This window comes from Bombus bifarius, unplaced genomic scaffold, assembly GCF_011952205.1.
Source record: "Bombus bifarius isolate JDL3187 unplaced genomic scaffold, Bbif_JDL3187 scf7180000007977, whole genome shotgun sequence".
Lineage (NCBI taxonomy): Eukaryota > Metazoa > Arthropoda > Insecta > Hymenoptera > Apidae > Bombus > Bombus bifarius.
Genome location: NW_022884362.1, coordinates 3,045,939 through 3,068,143, shown reverse-complemented (window position 1 = coordinate 3,068,143; position 22,205 = coordinate 3,045,939). Strand labels below are relative to the sequence as shown.

The following is a 22,205-nucleotide window of genomic DNA, read 5'->3' as shown; positions in this document are numbered from 1 at the left end:
AAAAATGTTATTTTGAAAAATATGTTTAACTAAAGATGTGTAAATATGCACACCGCTTTCATAAGCATTACAAAACTAATAAAAAATGCGATAAAGTTGAAATTATTCTCATCTCATTTGGAACCTAAGATTAAGATAGGTAGAGATCATAGAATCTTAAATGAATGAAGAATTCATGCATTTAATATCATACTAAAAATATTATTTCCACGTTCTAAATAAATATACAATACATAATTCGAAATAAATCTGAAAATAATCTATTTATTATTTTAATCAATTCTGGCGTTTATATTATTCTTTTTTTTTATTGTATTTGTTACTATTTGGTTTTAGATCTTTTTTCAAATTTTTCTATGAAGTTTACTTAAACCAGAATATATCTTACTATTTATGAAGAGGGATGTATTTAAATGTACACAGAAATGTACATAATTATGCAATAATAAATTACAGTACAATTAACAAAAATTTTTGAAGTTTTCGTATTTAACTGAAATTTCGTGATAGTATTAAAATGTACCAACAAAAATCAATAAGTCTGGCCAGCATGCAATTATCTTTCTGCTAGAGATAAATTAGAAAATATTTAAAGTCAGATGCGTAGAACGGTATGAATTTACGTGCTTCGCAAAGCGAAGCAAAAATGTTCCATATTGTCAGGCATTGTAATAAAATTTCTGACATCAGAATAAAAATACATCGAATATTGAGATTTACTTGATGGGAACAAAGCATTGGCTTGACAACGAGAAGGAATAAAATAGGATATTAGTAAGAGTTAACTTACCTGCATTTTGTAGTCATTACTTTTGAAGAAAATTATCTTTCTTAAAAGAGACGCCAATCTGCATACGTATTCTTTTTCGAAATTAAAGCAATAAATGTAAAATACACTTAATAATATCTATAAATTCTATTGATCCCTAATGATATACCAGAAATAGCTGTATATCAATATAGGTAAATAAAGCTAGGTCTAGTGATTAAATGTTGAACGTTTGGTAGAACAAAAAGATGATCGGTGAAAGGCGATCAAAAGAATCGAAAAAATTGCATCTTTGTACATCGGTTTATTATCATAGCGGTACTTTGACACTGGTTATTTTAAGAAAGATAATGTCTAGCCTCTTCGTTATTTCTTATCTGCTCTCTTCCACTCTTATCCTTTGTTTTTTTCTGTTTGTTAAGGAGTCTTGGCAACTGGCCAAGCCAGAATTAAGTTCGGAAGCTACGTTTCTGTACACTCGGTGTGGCCGCTGTTGAGAGCGGTTTCCACCTTGCGATCATTTCTCTCTCAAGCTCTCTCTCTCTCTCTCTCTCTCTCTCATGCTCTCTCGCTCTTTCGTCCTTCTTCTCTTTTCCATTCTTACTCTCTAACTCTTCGCTCATTTCTCGCATACTTTCTCACACCCTCTCCTTCACTACTTCTTCGCACACCTTTTTTTCTCATTCGATCTCGCAGCGTTCGATAAAAGTTCTTCCGGCCAGCAATCGCTCTCCGCTTCCCGTCTCGCACTGTCATTCAAACGTACAATTCGCCACCGCGAATTTCACGCCAGCACGTTTCCTGTGTCCCATCAATTTCTTTTCTCCGTCTTCTCCTCTTTCGCTGTCATTCTCTCTCTCTCTCTCTCTCGCTCGCTCCCTCTATCTTCGTCGCTCTCTCTCTCTCTCTCTTTCTCTCTCAAGCCTTCTTCCCATTTCTCGCCCTTTCTCACCACATTTTCCTCGTACGTAGCCTAGCCGCACTTCTACCGAGTCACGGAAGCGTCCTAAACGTACGGTGAAAAGTCCAATCCAGAAACGCGGCACGTTACAATTATTATTGTCACTGTGTGCTATTTAACGTTCCGATCGCCTGAGCTTGATGCAACGCATCGATTTTTAATTATTGCCACCTGCGGTTTCTCTTTGTCTTTGTCTGCATTTCATCGTCTCACACCAGGATGAGGTTTCTCGCGAAATACCAAAAGAAAGGGTACTGCATCGAGTACCAATTTCAAGCCGTTTCTTGGTCACGAACGTGTTCAGTTCGATACGGTCCTCTTAAGCAAGCAGTCTTTGTTTTAATGAATTCCTCGATGAAACACTGATTTTTCGAAATTTGACTGAGCTTCGACTACTTCTCGAGTTTATCGTTCGCTCGAGATTCGCATCGAGAGATGTTCCGCAGAATCCGTGGGATTTCGGCCAACAGTTTCCTTCGCTGAACTTTCTCGTATGTCCGGTATTTCCCGACGGACAAAGCCGAATCTGGTGGTTATGCGGGAACTACTTCAGCTTTCTCCTGCAGAAGGTGATCTGTTTGAGCTTTGTACATCTTAGTCGGAACTGCTCAGCGTTCATCCGCTCACCTTAAACGAGCGTTGCACAGTTGTACGCTGCTGCGTTCTCTAGTGACTCATTGCCAGAAAGGAACATTGGCTGACCGGGAAATTATCTCTTTCATGATAAACCGTTATCTAAATAATGAATTTGAAATTGTTTTGATTCCGTCGTGTAAAAGTTTCTCTACTCAATTCACCTCTTATTCAATTCTTAAAGTTATCGAGTTATTATCACTTGGCCCTTGGTTCTTCACGTGAAGAACGTCTATCGGAGATCGAACGTCGACGTTCGATCTTCTAGACGCTTGACTGGTTGCGTCGCGTCGGCTAATCGTCGGAAATCGCGTTCGAGTTTCAGCAAATAGAAGGAAACTAACAGGAAGATGAAAAATAGATTACTTTAGCATACTCCTGTAGTGCACGTCCGTTAGTCGTGTTCTCGGTAGTCACTGAGATAATATTGACAAAATTTCAACACGTTTCTCGTAATCCTCGGCGTCTAGTTGCTTATCTCTGTTGAACAATCGAGCATATTCAGACTCTGGTCACCAAAGTTCGGTGGTCGGAGTGAGCGTGTGCACTTCGATGTTTTCGTGACGATGATACCTATCCCTTCGGCGTACAGTGGCTCGTCGCGACAACACTACAGTGAGCGCAGCTGCGGCACCGAGGGCTGCACCAGCCAGCACCAACATTCCGGGATGAGCACCAGCGGATAAAGCCTCGAAGACTCTCGCGTCGGAATCAGTCGCTCGATTATTCAATTCCTCTGCTATCGTATTTGAATCAGGAGTATTCCCTAGTACCAACTTCTCTTTTGTCAGGTTGTTCAGTCTCTTCGAGTATTTCTCGGCCGTCTTCTTTTCTTCTACTTCCTCCTTTAGCGACGCAAGTTTAGATAGCTTCAAGGAGGTGATCTTACTCGACGATACGCTAAGTTTACTCGGTCTCTTGCTTTTCTGCCTCTTGCCGTCTATACGATTATCGATAGTTCCTGGATCCGATTCGTTCTCCATCCTAATAATTGACGGTTTGTCTTCGTTCGTTCTCCGATACGGCAGCCCGGCGACGTCCATAATTGAATTTTTAATCTCCGCCGAAGTCTGATCGATTTCGATAACTTTCTTGCTCGAGTTTCGCTCCTTCTGTTCCGTCGTTGATGTTGTTATGTTTCGAAACGACGTAGGTGCTTCGTAATAACGCGTTTCGTTACTCGGCAACGTTGGAACAGGTTTCGTTTTGTAATTTGTCGAGTTCTCGGTGGCGTTATGAGAACCGACCATTCCGTGACTCGAGTTTCTATAGGTTGATTGCTTGGTGTTATTAACGGTAATAGATTCGTCGTGAGAACCGACGTCGGTAACGTTGGAAGACGCGTTTAGGTTATTAAAATGAGATGTACGTCCGATCGGAGACAGAATCGATAATGTGGAAGCGGTGGGTGTTATGGTTGGTACGGTTGTAGGAAGAGGGCTCGGCGGTGATGGCAATTCGTATAGGAGTGATCCTGACATTTCCCGTGGAGTATCGCATTGACCCGGTTGAACACCTTTATTTAGTTGTTCGTGCTGCCGTAACCATTCACCCAGCCAATACAGATCTTCGGTGCAATCCCAATGGTTTGCGCTTAAGTTGAGAATACGCAATTGAGGTAGCATGTAAGGTAGATCGAATCTAAGACTGGTGCTGTTAGTTCGAGACAAGTCCAATTGGACCAAGCTCTTGCAAGCCGACAGCGCGGCGTCATCCGCTAAAAGCTGTCTGGCCAGAACAGGACTTCTCGATACGTCGAGGAATACGAGCCTTTCGGGCGTAGGTACTGGAAACGCCATATCACTTTGTTCCTCTTGCTTTTGTTCGAGGGAAGTTAATCCTGACATACGAAGCTTGGCGAGGTTACTTGGTCCACTTAGTGTATTAGCCGGTAACGTTTTAATGGGATTATCAGATAGATCAAGTTCTTCGAGTACCGGTAATTGACCGAGCGCTCCCACCTCAATCGCGTTAATATCGTTATCATTTAACGTCAAGGATTTTAGATTGTATAGTCCCTGTAGATCGTCGATTTTCAAAGTTGTTATCCTATTTCGTTGAAGCTTCAAATTTGTAAGACTGTTCGGTAAACTGGCCGGGATCTTAACGAGAACGTTACCAGAAATATCCAATTCTTCGAGAACCTCTAAACGTCCGAGAGCGTCGTTTTCGATGTCTATCAATCGATTCTCCGAGATATCTAATATCCGTAAAAGGGGGTAACTGTCGAGGTCACCGCCACGAATCGTGGTTAACTTGTTACCGGCTAGTCTGAGCGCTCTGACGGATCTCGTTAGCGCAGCTGGAACTCTTGCCAAACCTGTACGAGACGCATCCACAGTTTCCAAGCGTCTGCCAGTACCCAACAGCAGAGAGACATCTCTTTCTTTAAGAGGATTCTCCGAGAGTTTTAGTATCGATAATCCCGGAAGCGGTTGCAAAGTTCCAGAAGCCGCCCGCGCTAAACCGTTCCTCGAAACGTCGAGCTCTCTTAGTCTGTCGAGACTCTCGAACCACCTGGCACCCAAAACTTGTAGTTGATTTCCACTGAGATCCAACTTTTGCAACGAATAGAGTGGCGTCAACGCACTATCTGGCAAATCCGCCAGCCTGTTGTCCGATAGATCGAGATACTCCAACCGATCCAATCCTTGAAACGCATCCTCGTGCACGGTGGATATCGCGTTTCTACGCAAACTCAACCTCACCAATCCCGCAAGCGTCCTAAAAGCTCCGACACTCACGTCTGTCAGCGAGTTGTCAGACAAGTCGAAACGCGTCAGCTCGCTCATATTCGTCACACGGCCTACTAGCACATCGTTCAACCGTGCCAGATTGTTGCATGATAGGTTCAATGCTCTGACGCGTTCAAAGCCGTGCCACGACACGTTCAAGAACACCAACGAACAGTTCGTCACGGATACGTCGTCGAGGTAGGGAAGAATCGTCGAATTGCCGGAATCCGACTCGACGAACGTACCGTTTGCATCGAATTCGTTCAACGTACCGATCACTTCGAAATCGTTCAACGAATCGCTCACTTCCAGTTCGTCGAAGAAACCGATCACTTCGTATTCGTCCGCACCGTCTATCGCGAAGCTTCTCGTTTTAATCGGCAATTCCGATAATCCTGGCGCACGTCCACGGCACTTCACATTTACAAAAGCCGGTAGGTCCCTTTCGGCGGCACTCTGATGACACTCGCATAAATCTGGACACGCGGAACTGCTCGCCATCAAGGCGAGCAGCATCAACGGAAGCCACATCGCTTCCAATTCGGCGTTTTCACATCTCGATCGGCCGATTAATCCTCGAATTACTCGTGGAGATGACGATGACAAAACGAGGCGATTGAGTTGCGAGCGAGCATAGACACGTCCGGTAGCTCATCGACGGGAAATTTGACGCGCGACACGTCGTGGACCGAAGGTGATAGATGCCGCCAAAACTTACGCGTATACACGAATGCCAGAGCGCGAGTAGACTATCAGCCGCGTCAGACGTGATGTCCATACGAAGGACTGACAAACACTGTGGCGCCCGACTCGTAGCTGCACCCGCCTCTCTCCTCTTCGTCCTCTATCCTCTTCTACCCCTTTCCGTTTCTCTTTCTCTCCCTTCGGCCTCCAAGCCGGCTGTGTGCCGCCACCTACAACCCTCCACCCTTCTATCGTTTCCTCTCTCTGCCTCTCGCACAGCTTTTTCTCCCTTTCTCCGTTTCTCCCACCTATTCCCATGCACGTTCTATAGATATATACATCTACTACCACCGGCACTCGTCGCTTTTGCTCTCGAACTCGATAAGGGGCGCGAGCGCGCTTGCGTCCTCTGACAGGGTACTGACGAGCAGAGCCGGTATCCTGCGATTTCACCAACTACCACCGTTGACGACCGGCTGCTTGTCTGACTGACTGACTGACTGACTCGCCTCGACTTTCTTTAACTCGATTCGCGTGCTGGGATTTCCAAGACGCATAGCCAAACTATTCACCGCTTCCGCTATATTCGCCGTAAAGAAACGAAACGACTCCTCTTCCTTGATGCCCGTATTTCCACCCACCAACCTGTGCTCCATTTACAAGATCAAACAGGTAAATACGAATGACGTGGACATCGATTAAAATTACTGCCGTTAGTCGAACTTGGATATTCTTCGATCAACGATCGCTTAAAATCGTCGACAGGTAAAAATCGCCGAGTCGAGTATGAATCTCGATTGAAACATGAATCTTTACGAGCAGATTATTTTGTTCGTTCGTTTTCCCGTAGACGTTGTCGCATGCGTTATCGTTACATGTACGTCGAGGTTTCTTTTATTCATTTATTAACGGCACATAAATTCCCGTCAGCAAATAGCACGTGAGAGAATCGTAACAATTTCTTCAAGCATTCATCCTGTAGCAGCCACACATATAGAAAGTGCAACTAGAACTTTAGCAGCTTTGTGAACTGCTAGCCGCTGGCTTTCTTAAATTCGATTCGCGTGCTGGGATTACAAAGGAGCTGAGGTGCAGTTCGCACGAAATAAGGTGAGAGGTCAGCTACTTTCCCAGCATGCACGCTTTCTATCTTGTTAAAGTATTTCGGCCGATACGATTATTTTAGGCGAAACTGTCTGTAACGCGTTACAAAACATTTTATCGCAAGTTCTATTTCTTTAAGTCGATATCAAGATAACGATTATAACTATCGTTTTTAAACAGTGGATTAATATCATTGGAATACAATTTGATTAATTCATATGAAAATTTTGTAGTGCAACGAACGGAATAATTAAACCCGGTTTATCTAAGGAGGTATACTGAGTGAGAATTTCGAATCGTTTGTATAGTCAAAATTTAAACCACTTAAGCTCGATCCGTACGCCTAAGAAGCCATTGTTTTCGCTTTGCTGATATAATCCTACTTAGACGAGAATGATTGAATAGAGTACTTGGAACGAAAGGACAAGGAGATTTACTGTCAACTAATTTCACATTCTCTGACGTGTTGTCATTTTCAGTACTCCCTATGCATGTCAGTTAATTATTTTCTCGTTGAATTAAAATATATATTGAAATGTTGTTAAAAATAACAAGTTGATGACAAATATTTTGTTCTCTATTACATTTTTCAAAAAGTTTGTTGCCATTTATTCTTACGATATGAATAGGATATGTTTAAAATATATAAATTCTCTCCATGATAAATTTTATAAATTATTTTAATGGCTCGGTTTGTGCATTTAAACATTAAGAGTTGGTCGAATTTTTTTGGCGAAATTCTATAATTTTGATCTAAAAATACGACACAATATTATATTCAAATTATATTTGCATTTAAGTCGGCATTGAAAATTTTGGTGTGAAACAAATTCCGCACAAGTGTAATCATACTTACAAATTTCTGCTGTTAATTTTGATTCTATAATGTTTTAAGATTTTTGATATTTAAATGTGTGCGAAATGCTACATTGCGGTTTCCAGTCGAAAGCTTCAAAATTCGTACAAATTCAAAATTAAAAATAAATGATAGAAACTGTGGACTTTGGACGAATGAATACTCGTCCTCTGACGTCACTACTGGCTTGAGAATGCGATTTTTTTTTAGTCATTGACTCCTAGTTTCTCCTAATGTAACCGAAGCAAATTGATAGGAAACATTCTAACATTGACTTGAAAAATATATATTATATACAATGGCGAGCATTGTGTATTAAACTTTTCAACATTAAGATAACTGTAGCGTTTGTTATCAAACTTGTTTGAGCACGGTTGCTAGCTCTCAGATTTCTCTGAGAAATCACTTTGTACCTGTGAATTCGCTGCTTTCACTTATGCCTTCAAACTGGTTTGTGATAATGTTTCTATCTATTCAATTCAAGGACTAGTCGAATTGAGTCATATGGCTACAGGATGCTTTGATGAAACTTGCAGCAGGAAGACCACTCTTAGTCTTGCTGTTTCCTTTTAGCCATTTTCAATTCTATAACGACAAAATTGTATTTCTGTAACGTAAAACATTCTTATTAGTACACAAGATTCCTCGTCACAGTTTCATGCTAAATAGCATCTTGTAACATCACAAATCCTTTTTGCTTGCTAAAATGAAAATAACATTAAAATATTAAAATACAAGGGAGGTCGAGTATAGGAAATAATTAAAAAAATTATAATACTTAGGAGAAATTCTGCTTGCTGGCATATACATAGCAATAAGTTACATATTTGTACTTTATCATTGAGCATACGCCACAAACAAATATTTTGTTAATAATAAAAACTTTTAAGTAATTCCAAGTAATTTCTTCGCATCTGAGATAACATATCGAAATAAAGGAAAAATGAAATAAGAATTGACGAGAAGAAACTGCTAATAGTACGGTCTGGTGATCGTATCGTACTTTAATTTTACTCTTTTGCCAAAAGACGTGTCATATTCTCTTTAATGCAACTGTCTGGACGTAAATGGTCGGAAACCACGTTTCTAACAAGTCCAGCACATATGTATATGTATATTTCGTACATAAAGACTGTACAGATATCCTTAGGTATCCATACATGAGCGCAACGCGCCAGCAAGCAGAATTTCGACTACCATAAATTAGTTTCTCCGCGTCTCTAATCTCCTGGGAATTACTGTTCTACTTGCCGGACTTGTGGGGCCGATCGAACGTGATCTTGGAGTGGTTCCAGTACTCCTGATATTTCTGTTCGATTGGAGCAAACGATCACCAACGAAGTTAGCGTCGGTCATGGTTAAATACTTGAGCCAGTGGACTTAAAAGGTGGATTTTCTTGGTTCAAGCCTTGGTTGGCGAACCGTTTTACTCTCGACTTCAACCGTGGATATCGGTGTCAAGAAATCGTTCAAAATTAAACGCTTGTCAATCTATCAAAGCCACAAATATACAGAGGCTGACGAAAGTATTCCAGTACTTGCAAATATCTTTCACGAATCTCTTATTTGTGTGATACGAAACATTCTGAAATTTCATTAGCGTTATTGCGAGATTCTATTATCGCGATTATTGGATATATCGGATATTAATATCTGAAACAAATCTGAGAAAGAGAGATATATATGTAAATTTACAAAATATTTAGTACGAAAATATATTTTGCAAAAATCATAATCAATTAGAAGAATATTTAAATATTATCCATTACAATAATAGACCTCAATATTCAGTGGAAGCATACATATTTAATATTTCTGATATAAGATGACTATTCATGCTGTATATTGATTTTCTATTAAATATATGTTTGCAACAAATATTTTGTCATTTCTATATACATTTTCTGATTGGTTTCAAATTTTATCAATACTCCCACGACGATCGTGTTTCATTAGAATTTCAATAAAAATGTTCTACATACGCGTACAAATTCTTTCATGAACCGGTGTATGGTGCTGATTGAAAGAAGACTCTAGCTTGATTAAACATCAGTTTCGTTCGTGAATTTATTGCTTGAAGATTTTCCATCGAGAAACCTATCTCTCGTGAAATATTTCCAAACATTTGCGATGAAACTTCGCTTATAGATGCATCTGTATGACGGATTCCTTCGTTTCCCTCGTGCAGCCAATATCCCAACGTTTACGATGCGTTTGGAAGCTTAGATTTATGGATTTCGCAGACTTAAGACGGTTCAGTTAACGACAATGCTGTGTCTTGATAGCTCATTTCATAGATGTTCCTGAGAGGTTTAGTTACAGGTAATAGGAGAAACTTGCAAACACATACCATTTGCAGTGGTTAAGTATTCGAATATTTGGCACAGAAAACTTTTATGAATATATGTTATCTGCGTTATATGGAACTTTTTGAAATGCGGATCTTAATGAAGTGTCATATTGAAAAAATTTGGGATCGATCCAAAAATGTGTAGAATAGAATTTACAAAACGTTTATTGCAAAGCGACATTTAGTAGAAAAACTAGTATTTATACTACAGTATTGTATACTATATTATTACATAATGTTGGATGAGTGTGTGGATTTTTAAATATATTTATTAGCAATGGATTAATAATGACATTGTAAAGTAATTATTCTCACAGAAAGATACGATACAAATCCTATAACTAAATATGTCGAGTACATATACTTTTACTGTCGTGAGTAATAGATGTAATACTTTATAGAGTATGAGTTTTTAGATACAACTTTAAATCGTCGTATTATTGGAGAATTGTGAATTGGCCAGCTGTGTGTTTGTTTATTTCTTCGTTAAGTGTAGTTGAGTAAAATATGTATCGATATCTCAGAACACAGGCTAACTCATTGAGAAAATATGTTACTACCTTAATAAGTGTAGCTGTCCAATGGAAACGTGCCAAGAGCAACGAAACGTTGTTTATCTGGAGAATCCGCTTCCGCTATAATGCTTATTTTCTTTCCCCCCAATATTCTTTAAAGAATTTGATTTGATAAGAGTTAATGTGTTTAAATGCTGAATAATATTAAAATGACTGAGATTTTGAAATATTACTATATCTAAATATATTTGTGTCGATAGTAACATTAACAACGACATGTCTAAAATCGAAGCCATTTGTTAGAATTTTGATTATGCATCCATTACAAAGATAATTAATTGAGGAATATACTCGATATATATACATGATAACTGTTGCACGTCCTGCGTGTTTATGTTCCACGTTTAATTTGCATAATTCAATTACTTAATCTGATGTATCTTTGTGTGCCTGTAATTTTGCTAATTCGAATCCGAATTGCAGTTGTCTAAAAATACATTTCTGTATAGAAACAGATTCAATACATATGTATAATAACAAAGTTGGCATGGAATTCGGAAAACAGAGCGTAGTATTATTCCTTTTTCTTCACTTTCCTAGTTTGCATTTATGGGGTGCCATTGCGTTTGAAAAGCTCTTCAGCCTCGCGTCCATGATCGCAGCCGAATATGCTGGAAAACACAAGGTATCAGAGTAGAATAACTGAATCAAGATTTATCCCGGTATTATCGGTCCGTTCGAAACAAACGATTCGATGACGAGCGCAAACGCTGACTTCAAACACATCCGTTCGATTAAGTGCTCTGTAAATTGACCTGAAAATTCACGTCACTTTAAAGCCGGCAGTTGCGAACGATGATTTAATCGCTCGAAATGGTCATACACTGGCATTTTTGATGCGACAATTTCACAATCACTTGAAACCCTTGGCCACCTGGTGTGTTGAGAAATGTTTGAAGTGAATTCTGATACGACGAGTATGCTCCAAAAGGATCATTGTTTTTTCAATGCTTAAAGAAATCATTTGGCTGGTGTATTACTCTGCAGATACTGTCGCAATGGTCGCGTAGTTAAAAGAATATCTGATATTTGAATATGGAAAAACAAAGTTGTACGAATTCAATAGAATTTTTATTACAATATTTTGTAAAGGTCGATACGAGGAGTATAATAATATTTTTGACAATTGTATTCGATTGAATCGTACCGAATGAATTACGCTTTTCATTTGGGAAAATGAATAATGCTAGTAAATGATATTGTATTGAAACGTATCATAATAATAAAGCGATATTTTCATAATTATCACTGTTCATTGTTGCCATTATTGAAAGATCTAATGAATAAAATAATTATTTACGGATGAATTATTTGTTTTTACAAATTTTTATTTTCGAAACGAAGTTAGTTGCGGTTATTTGCATTTGATATCACATTTCTTTTAAAAAGTATGTTTCGAGCGTTTCAAATTTCAATGTTTCAGATTGAAATTGGAAAGATTGGAAACTTTATACAGTAAGCATGCATTTTGTGATGAAATAAAATGCTCTTTTAAACGTATGTAACATATGATACAATAGTGTACATACACTGTCGTTTGGTTCTAAATGTGGATTTCATAAAATATATTCAAGGAATATAAAAAATGGCGAAGTCCTATCATTTTACTAAATTACACTTTAGTCTTGCCTTTATGATTCATAGAAAACAAAAAGTTCTAATTATTTTCAGCAACGTATTTCTACTTTTATTGTGTGGAATTCATATTAATAATATGCAAGCTTATTTTAGGGTTGTAGATTGCAAAATTATTAATACGAATAATTTCAAAATTAATAGAAATGAAAGAAACATTCAATATAAAAATTACTTGGAATAAGATATATATAAATATACTATTAATTAGCATTTTCTGTGTAAGAATACAATATTGGAAATCTCTAGATCCTTTAATTTTTTATCACACAATACGATATGAAATTACGATTCGCACCATTTGTTAAGGTAACAAAGTAAAATGCAAATTAAAAATATCATTCGCGGAACAAGCGGTACATACTCTCATCTATCTGAAAAAGTTCAGTTCACAAGTTGATTTCAGTAAGCAAGCAACATATTAATATATACATGTAGATGTCTTAAGAATACATGTAAATAAATTGTTTTCGCCGATCAATTTGAACATAGTTGATTCAGCAAATCAAGAGTTAATCGCGAAATCGGTCGATATGTAATAAGAGGATTCTGTACCGAATTATACCTGTAGTTGTACTACCGGTCCAAAGTTCGTGGATAATTGGATTTTCACAAGTTTCCCTGACTAAATTCAGGCTTGTTAGATTTCCAGCGCTCATAACGTAATAACGATGATAATTGCTTCAATTCTAAGAACTGCGTAATCGTCATCAGCGGAAGGATATAATTGAACATAAGAGGTCGTAGCAATAATATGTAATAAAATTCTTTGGTTTAGAGGATATTTCGATTGATATGATTCCGTAATTTCGAAGGTTCATCCTTCAAAGATCTTCGGACTTCGAACAATTTGTTAGAACGTTCGATTCTTGACGACGATCGTTGAAATTGCTCGGTTATTCCACAGTTTTAATTCTCGTTATACGATGTTTCACGAGCGTACGTGAAATTTCGACATAAATTAACAGAAATTAGTAACAATTCACAGACTCGACGCTTTGGTCCGTGCAGCTCGTGGCCAATTAACCGAGGTTCATCAGACGCGGCACGGACGACGCGGTAGGAGTAAGCGAGTCGTCGCGCTGCGACTCTCAGTCGGCGAACAACTCCGTGCACGTTGGTCGGTCAGCGGGAGGCGGTATATAAAATTAACAATTTCGTCCGGGCGAACTCGGAGTTTCGCGGTTCCGTTGTGCCCTCGGACGGAGGAAGGGAATCAGGGAATGCGAGGTTTAGCCGAAGCCGTGTGCCGTTCGAGCGAGCGGACACAGACGAACGGAGAGAAAAAGAGAGCGGATTTCGGTAGTGTCGCTTGATAAGGGAAATCTTTCGAGGCTGCGGCACCGAGCGACGTGTAATTTCGCCGAAATAGAGGACGGAATCCTGGTGGGTACTGGCCGTACCGGTTACAAAGTTACTTTTACGATAGCGCCGACCGAATGTAAATGGGAACAGCGTCAGAAAGACTAAAGGAGAAAACCGGAACGACGGAAAGAGAGAGTGGTTGGTGTCGGGAAAAGGGTGAAACGAGGGAAAGAGTGAATGGAAACGTGCCACGAAAGGGTGAGAGGAAACGGGGAAGTAGGAAGGAGAAGAATAGCTAGATAGGGAGTTTGAGGATATCGGAGAGAGAGAGGAAAGAGAGAGAGAGAGAGAGAGAGAGGAAAGGAAGTGGTGGGTGGAAGTAAAGGGGGATGAGACTGTCGGAGTTTGTAATTGCAGCGGCTTTAACGCGCTGCTGATGGCCGATGGCACCCGGGACTGGGGTAATGGTCTGCACCAAATGTCTCTTCTTGCTAGGGAGTGGAGACGTCGAGGAAACCCGAAGAAACGAGGGAAACGGTATTCTAGAAGACACCGAGCAAGAGGGCCACGTAGATTCGCCGTCTTTCTCTCTTGCTACCAGCAACCTTCTCTCGGATCGTTCCCTTCTCTGATGCCGCAGATGTCGACATCAACCGATATATTTCTTTGCTCTTCCTCCCACCTCGTCACCGTACCCACTATTCAACTCTTCGCTCTCATCCACCTCTGATCAGGATACAGGTCGATACGCGTGCAATGATGCTTCTAGTCGGGTAAATATTTAAACGAGGACAGTGCTTCTGGTTGAAATCCATTGGCAAAGTTCAAATGATTCCGGATTTAGAACAATTTTACCTGATATTCCTTCGTTAGAAATTTACCGGATTAAACAAAAAATAACGTGTTTCGTATTTTGTACGATACTCCCGGTATTTTCTCCATCCCTGCTTCATTGCATTTTCCTATTTTCAACGAATTTTAATGATTTTCCATTGTTTGATTGTTGACCCCGTTTTGAGATACGGGAGAAGAGAAATGTTCGTTATGCGATTATCGACATACGGTTGCAGTTTTCGTATGTTCTCTTCAAGTATTGGGAAAACCGTCCTTTAAAAATAATGATTTTACGAATATATGTTCTTAGAATCTTTTGCGCTTTTTATTTTTGTGAAAAATAGAAGTAGGCTTCAATGTAGAATGTTACTTAATTGTTATTATATCTTAATATCTATAATTATTTTAACGTGGGAAATATTTTAAATAATGCTCTATTCTAGATCATACGAAAAAAGACTTCGATATTACTTATTTTATCTTCAACTCAATTTTCAATCCATAATTGTATTTGAAACACAGCACAATCGTAAACGATTAACAATCTAAATGGAATTTACTTTCTGATTGAAATATTTCTGCAGTGTTTTGAACATACATTCTGGAGGATATCAAATTTACAACACCTGTCTTAAAGCTTCGAAACGCCAATTTTCTATAATTATTAATTCGTAAAACGATTCAAATATGGGAAACAGAAGAATTTGCGATTTCGATAATAAATTAATTTTATTTAATAATAAAAAAATATTTTATAATCCTTATCATCAGTTGAATAATATTTAGGAGAAACTCCAGCTATTATAAATATAATATTAATTTCAAATAGTAATTATGTAACATGATGTAAACATGGAAAACCAACATCTATGATTTTAATAATAAAACAATTTTATCTAATGATATAAAATCGTTTTATAATCTTTATTATCATTTGAACAATATCTTGGGAGAAATGTCAGTCATTGAGCACACTACGAGTCACTTAATGTCCAAACATTTACACAGATTCTCTCTCAACCTCGAAGAGAAAATGTATCTACTGTGGCAGGCAAGTTGTAGTATATTCACGTACAAGTACTAGTTAACGTAGAAGAAGCTTACTGCTGTTTTTCACTGGCACTTAATCCACGATTAATTCAGTCTACCGTTTATACTGCCTCGACTCCGACAAGGTAAATATTTTTGGCCCGACAATTTTACCATCCGCGCTTGCAAACGCTTCCGAATAAAAAATACGACTCTTCCGCGTCATTTTAAAAATTGTGACTTCATCGTAGAATTTATATACCTTCATGAATGTCGTCAAAATTATCGAAGACGTCGAGACTTCCACACGAGTATACGTATAACTCTAATTTCACCAATTAAATATTCAAGTGGTAATTTTAGTCGACAAATTCCTAATATACGTCGATGGCGTGTTTAAGAGTCTTCCTTGATATTCACGCGACTTGGTGAAGTAAGACTTCTTATCTAGAAAGTAGGACGTGCCAAGGGAGTGAGATGCGCAGTACAATTTTTTAAAATTCGTGTCAAGCACTATCGTGGTAGGAGTGCAGCAGAGCAAGACGCGATCCTGAACGATAATGTTCTAGCACCGAAAGTCCGAAGGCTTACACCGTAAGTTGGGAGGGACAGAAAATACGTATCACACTACGTTGCGCATCAAACTTTTGTCGCTGATATTGCACGATCCTGAAAATTGTATATTAGATTTTCTCAATTTCCAGTCGAATTTTTCGTCAAATCAGGATATTATTGTATTAGTAAGAAATCGTAACTGAACACATTTCCATATAAAGTCTACGGTAGAATAATGTAAGATACACACAGGAATTAATCTTACTCAAGGAGTCATTCTTAAAATTCATACAAAATTCCATGTAAATTTCATATACACTGTATATGCAGCAATATATTATTTACTCTAAAGATCTGTTTCATTATATATTTTCAAGTTTCACAAATGCTACTATACAATATCGCGTAAGCACCAGTATAACTAACAAAAAGATGGTAGTACATGAAAAAATAAATAAAAAATATAGAATGTTTTTTTCGCTGCTTCGTTTTCGAGAAATTCGAGATTAAAAATTCGTTCAATATTCCTGTATTTGACGGTTTCTCTATGATGAATTTCTGTTTCAATAATGTGCAAGATTTAGGTATCTTCATTAAATAAATTATGTAAAACTTATATACTTTGGTTTATCGCACAGACGAAGAGCCTCAAGTTTAGCATATTTCTTTTTAAGACATAAAATATAAAACTATTTCGGTAGAAATCATAAATTTGTTTTATTTGCCCTTAAATCAATATATAAAATACAGTGTATTAAATTTGTAAGCAAATTTTTATCGAGAAAATAATCCTTGGAGGATCAGTTTTCGAAGAATAATTGAGCTTCGTTAAACGTTCATTGCGTATAATGGAAGGATTTGCCGAGCATTTATAGGTATCCATAACAACGAAAGGATTAATGACTTGACTTGTATTTCGCTTATCTTTAGCCGTGATGAGATTATAGATTGTTATTTGCAAAATAATCGAATACCAATCAGGATTGATAGCGTGTGACGAGGTAATTTATCAAGCTTCTGTAGCTATTCATAGTAAACGAACGCTTATGGGGGCTTATAACAATGAAACAGTTGATCTCTAAAGATTTAAATGAACGATCATAGAAATATGTACAATTTCAAGAATTATTGTTTACAGCCATTGTCTGGAATCCAAGTGGACTGAAGTAGAAATTGTTATGCAAAAGGCAAATGACATAGTGCAGTTTGATTTTCATTCCAAGTTTTATTTGTGAATAACAGCTTTCATATCGTACAGCTGTAATGGAAAGTGGAAAGAGAAGAAGAAAAACTATTCGCTGTGTCGGGTGATTATAAACAAAAAAAAAAAAAAAAAAAAATTGAAAAATTGTCGACTCTTATGTAGAATATTTTTTAGTACCATTTGCGTGCCAAATATACAAAATCCGATAGTTACATGTAGACTTTCGTTTAGGTATTTACCGGATCAGCTGATGGATGCGAAACACCATAACGTAGCTATCTAAATTCTACATTGCGGAAGGCCTTCGTTATTTCTGGTTTCCTATTTATATTCGTCTGTATGTACATTTTCCAACGTGTCTGGTCTGAAACAAGGCACTCGGCCGCTGTTGAGGAGGGAACTGAAGCGGATGCGAATGGTTGTTCTTTTCTATGCTGAAAATGGATATGCTCGCGTATTCTTCTTTGGAACGGTCTCCATTTCGTTTCGGTAGTACAGCAGCAGCAAAGTCTTATGTCACAGTTATCCTCTATCCGGTTTAATGTTCATTTCGCAACCGAGATAACGCTTTATCTTCGTACTGACGTGCAGAAATCCGTGGTTCAGAAGATTTTTGGCGTTCGGCTATGTTACATTTATACATACATTCACAGGTTATAAGTCACAGTGGGACTCTCTGAAGTGATCGAAACAGCATTTTGAGGCTTCGTATACATTTAGCATGTTTTACGCCACGTAGTTTTCTATTTTGCCATATAAAATTAAAGCTTGTCATATTTCTATGTCGAATTACTTTCTACTTGCTAATACTCAGTAGATCTTTCTGAGATGGTTGTAAATTAATTTTTTACGTACATAAATCCAAATAGTTCTCCACGTATTATTTTCTTAATGTAGAAAGTTGATTGCGTGATGCAATAAGCTCGTAAATGCATTTCTTTCTTTGTCTTTTTTTTCTTTTTTTTTGGCATTAAGGAAAAGAAGCATTTGAGAAGTCTTTTCATCATTCATGGAATAGCAAGTGTAACAAGAGTGGTGTAAAAGTATAAGGGTGCTTTATTTAAAGCTTTGACATCAAAAGCTGAGACATGTTAGAAGCAGCTGGTCACTATAATTTATTTCGTGTAGGATAATATTACAAGCATGCAATATTTTTGAAACTTTCCAATGTTCAGAATCGCGTTTAACTATTCAGATAAAGTCATTGAACCTGAAAAAAGAAGAAAGAATGAAATCCATATCTGTAATGATTTTCGGAAAAAATTACTTGGCTCACTTTATTGATTACAAATTTTGTATAAAGGTTGCCAATAGAAACATCTTTTGTTCCAAATCAATTTTATCCCGGAATAATTTTAAGCATATGTGTATTAATTCATTTACTTTACTATTTTGTCGATTATTTTCAATTCATCGAAGATGTATTGGATCTTTATCGCTTGAATTCTGAAATTACCTGATAAACTTATAAATTTCCCTAACGTATATTGTTTCCATAAAAACTCATATTTTAGAAATGAATGATTCTAAGTGTATTGGTAAATTAATAAATTTTAATAATTACGTTTGTAATACATTTTAATAATTATATATGAAAAATAATATTTATATATTAATTACAATTTTAATATTCATTAAGGCAATTGTATTAATATAATTATACGTAATGTAGTGTAATCCTAAATTTATTCGAATTTATAATTCAATGCTTAAATCTGTTGCTATTATACACTAGGAAAATTTAATAAGGCAGATTATCGTGTTTGAAGAAGGGACGAATGATTACGAGATAACGAGGTAGGACTTTATCGGATAAAGACCGTTTGATTTGTGAGTTGGAAAGTCATGGCGGAAGTTATCGGCTGTACGTGTTCAAATGGTAGAAAGTTCGGATATCAATGGCGCGATTAATCAAAACCCCGTTATAAATGCCGCATTTTTTCAAGGAGAGCAAAGGACGCGACGTTATTCCTAGATAAATTTTTGTTTTCTTCTTCTTTTTCTTTTTCGTTTTTAAGAAATGCAAATGCGAGCTAGAATATACAGTGCACTAACTCCTAAAGATTTAGGGGTGTCGTTAGCGTCAGGGTAACATTTGCATTTTCTATGTTTTACCGGGGTATCTTATATTCGAAGTGTTTCGGAGCTTGGTCAGATATTACGCAGCGTGACAAAGATCTGATGAATCTAGGTCGGCGCAGCAATAAAGAAATAGCACTTTCCTTGGTATTTTAAATTTCAAATTATTGCCTGTTCCGCAGGTTACAAATAAAATGCTGCCTTTCTTTCATCTCGGACACTCATCTTCTTCAAATATAAAAACTGACCCCGTGGGACTATAATAGAAATCTTTATTAAATGAAAAGTGTCCGATACTTGAAAGAAAAAGTCTTTTCTTTTTTAAATAATACAAGGAACTAATAAAAGAGTAGCATTCCTACAGAATCAAAATTTTTTATCAATAAATACACAATATCTTTTGGTATGCCCAAATGAATGAATTCCTTTATACAAAACGTTTCAATGAAGTAATTTTATACGAAAGCATGGAAATCGAAAATATGAAAGAACATTTTTTCGTATAGGACTTTATTTTGGGGAAATTTGATTTAAAATATTTCTCTAGTATATCTGTATCTAACATACAGTCATTCACGAAAGTCGTTATAGAGGCAAAAAGAAAGGCTGTCATTATAAGCGTGTGTGAAGATATTGTTATCCCAACAAAGTGCTACAAATTTTCACTGCAAAACAAGAACTAGACTAGGACAATTAATTATTTTATTACCTTACTTACTTTATAATATACGCATTATAAATTCAAGTAAAAATATATCGTTTTTCTGCGATGTCATATACGCTTTATTTAAGTAAACGTCTTGTGGTTGTTATTGCAACAAAATGAATTTTCTTATAGATTAATATCTCTGCTTATGTTCGCATTCATTGCATAGAATAGCGAAAAATACCCAATAGAACGAAATATTTATACAAAACAGAATTTGATATTCTATTACAAAGGAAATTTAACTTTATAGAAACTCCAGAATTATGAATCCGAACAGAATTACGCGTTCAACAGGATGGAAACATTTTCAGTCACTCCTAGAGCAGTGAAATGTATTGTGCGTGAACATTCTGTTTCACCGTGTGTTCTTTATTACCCAATACAAGCACCGCTAATACACATAAGTCAAATCTATAGCGAAACATACAGTAGTTAGCTGCACCGTTATACAGTATATCTTAGCTTATCTGTATATCAGACAAATACTTAAAGTCAATCTTTTCCAAACCAAATATTGTTTTCTCTTTTTTCTTTTGAAAATTTGAGTGAAGAATTTCATTCTATATCTTTGTTTTATTTTTTCGTATACAATCATTTCTTTCTCGCACTTGTATCATGAATTACAGAATAACCTGTATATGCTGCACAACTTCTCAATACCTGGAATTAGATTTTTGTTGAAATAAATGAACTATAGATAAGTGGCAAGAAAGGTAGAGCATTGGCATATTATTCAGAAACTTTTTGAAGTGACATTGGAACGAGAACGGTGGCGAATAATATTCGGCATTGAGTGTCATTGAAGCAGCATAAAAGATAAAGGAAACTGAATTTTTATGCGGCGACATTTTTATCGACGTAATAATGAAATGCATCAATCCCCTGCAATGAAAAGGATATAAATTTCAATATCCTTTTTCGAGATTGACCTCGTTCAACTGGTGAAATGCACTCTGAAACACAGCCGGGGATCTGTGATAGAGCTCTAATGTTCATCCCCCGGAAAAGCAGGTCTCCGGTTGTAATGATCCACGAATTCGATGTTCAAAGGATTGTAGATGCATCGTGCTACGTGATTGTAAGCCAACTCACTATGTGAATTCCATGAGTTCTAGGGTGCAAAGGCCGAAGCATATCGTAGTTCAGACAAATTTGATCTTTACTGGGGTTAGGTATTCCAACTGAATCTAAGAACACTTGCATACCGTGTAAAGACGATGCAATTAACGTCATCAAGCTCGAATGAAATATTTGTTTTTGGGAAATGTTATTAAATATATTTTACATAAAAGAAGAATCTATTATATTTAATGAAATAATTTTTGTAAATTAACTAAAGAAAATAACTCGTCAAAAATAAGTGTAGCTAAAATTTTATTGTTCAACGAATTCTTATAGGTATTACATGATTTTGGTAATTGAGTAATATCGATATGATATTAAATGAATGAATGATATTAAGTGAATAAATCATCTCTGTAATTGCTAACATTATTTTACTACAAATACCAATTCTTGCAAATAGAGAGTTTTTTCAATAATGTAAAATATATCGAAAATAATGGAAAGCAATGCAGGTTCGTACAAAAGAAATCTAGAAAAGGAATTATTCATCTGTCCGAATCATTAAATGTTTCTTCTACAAAAGATATCATATTCATTCATTTTTCATGTAACAACGACTGATTGAGGCTGATATAATTTATGGCTTCATTATATTTAGTTGAAATGGAGATATATCTTTTGAAAACGTTTGAACCATAAAGAACTGTATAATTTTAACAAACGTATATTTCATATGGGCGCCTCGTTTGTTTGTAACAAATATCAATGTAATGTAAAGTAAAAAGTGAGAAATCAGAATAAGCGGTAACAATTAGACCCTTTCCTTTTATTTTCTACATATTAATTCTATCTATATGTGAAATTTTTCTAAATCGTGGCCATTATTTACGAACGTCGTTTCATCGATAAACGAATGCACTCAGTGGCAAAACGCATTTATAATTCAATTTACATGAAATGTTTTAAAGTCGACGAGTTGGTACACGTCTGGTATGGAGACCACGACAAATTGTTTAATGCAGCAGGAAGCGTACACTGAGGTAGAATAATAAAACTAGTGGAAAAGATCGGTATTTTGTTTTTATGCATCAAAGCTATTGACGCGTTTTTAATTGAAATTCAA

At 36.8% G+C, this 22,205-nt stretch overlaps 1 protein-coding gene across 1 annotated transcript; it reads right to left on the bottom strand.

Annotated features, from left to right (window-relative positions):
• Positions 1–1,053: 1,053 nt before the first annotated feature.
• LOC117204091 (LRR receptor-like serine/threonine-protein kinase GSO1) lies at positions 1,054–5,904 on the bottom strand. The gene has a single exon (XM_033441130.1). The coding sequence runs from the start codon at positions 5,627–5,629 to the stop codon at positions 2,876–2,878; it is 2,754 nt and encodes a 917-aa protein (XP_033297021.1). The 5' UTR covers positions 5,630–5,904; the 3' UTR covers positions 1,054–2,875.
• Positions 5,905–22,205: the final 16,301 nt, after the last annotated feature.

Excerpts from the sequence above, each read along its gene's own strand:
- LOC117204091 (XM_033441130.1), bottom strand. The coding sequence starts at position 5,629 with ATGTGGCTTCCGTTGATGCTGCTCGCCTTGATGGCGAGCAGTTCCGCG.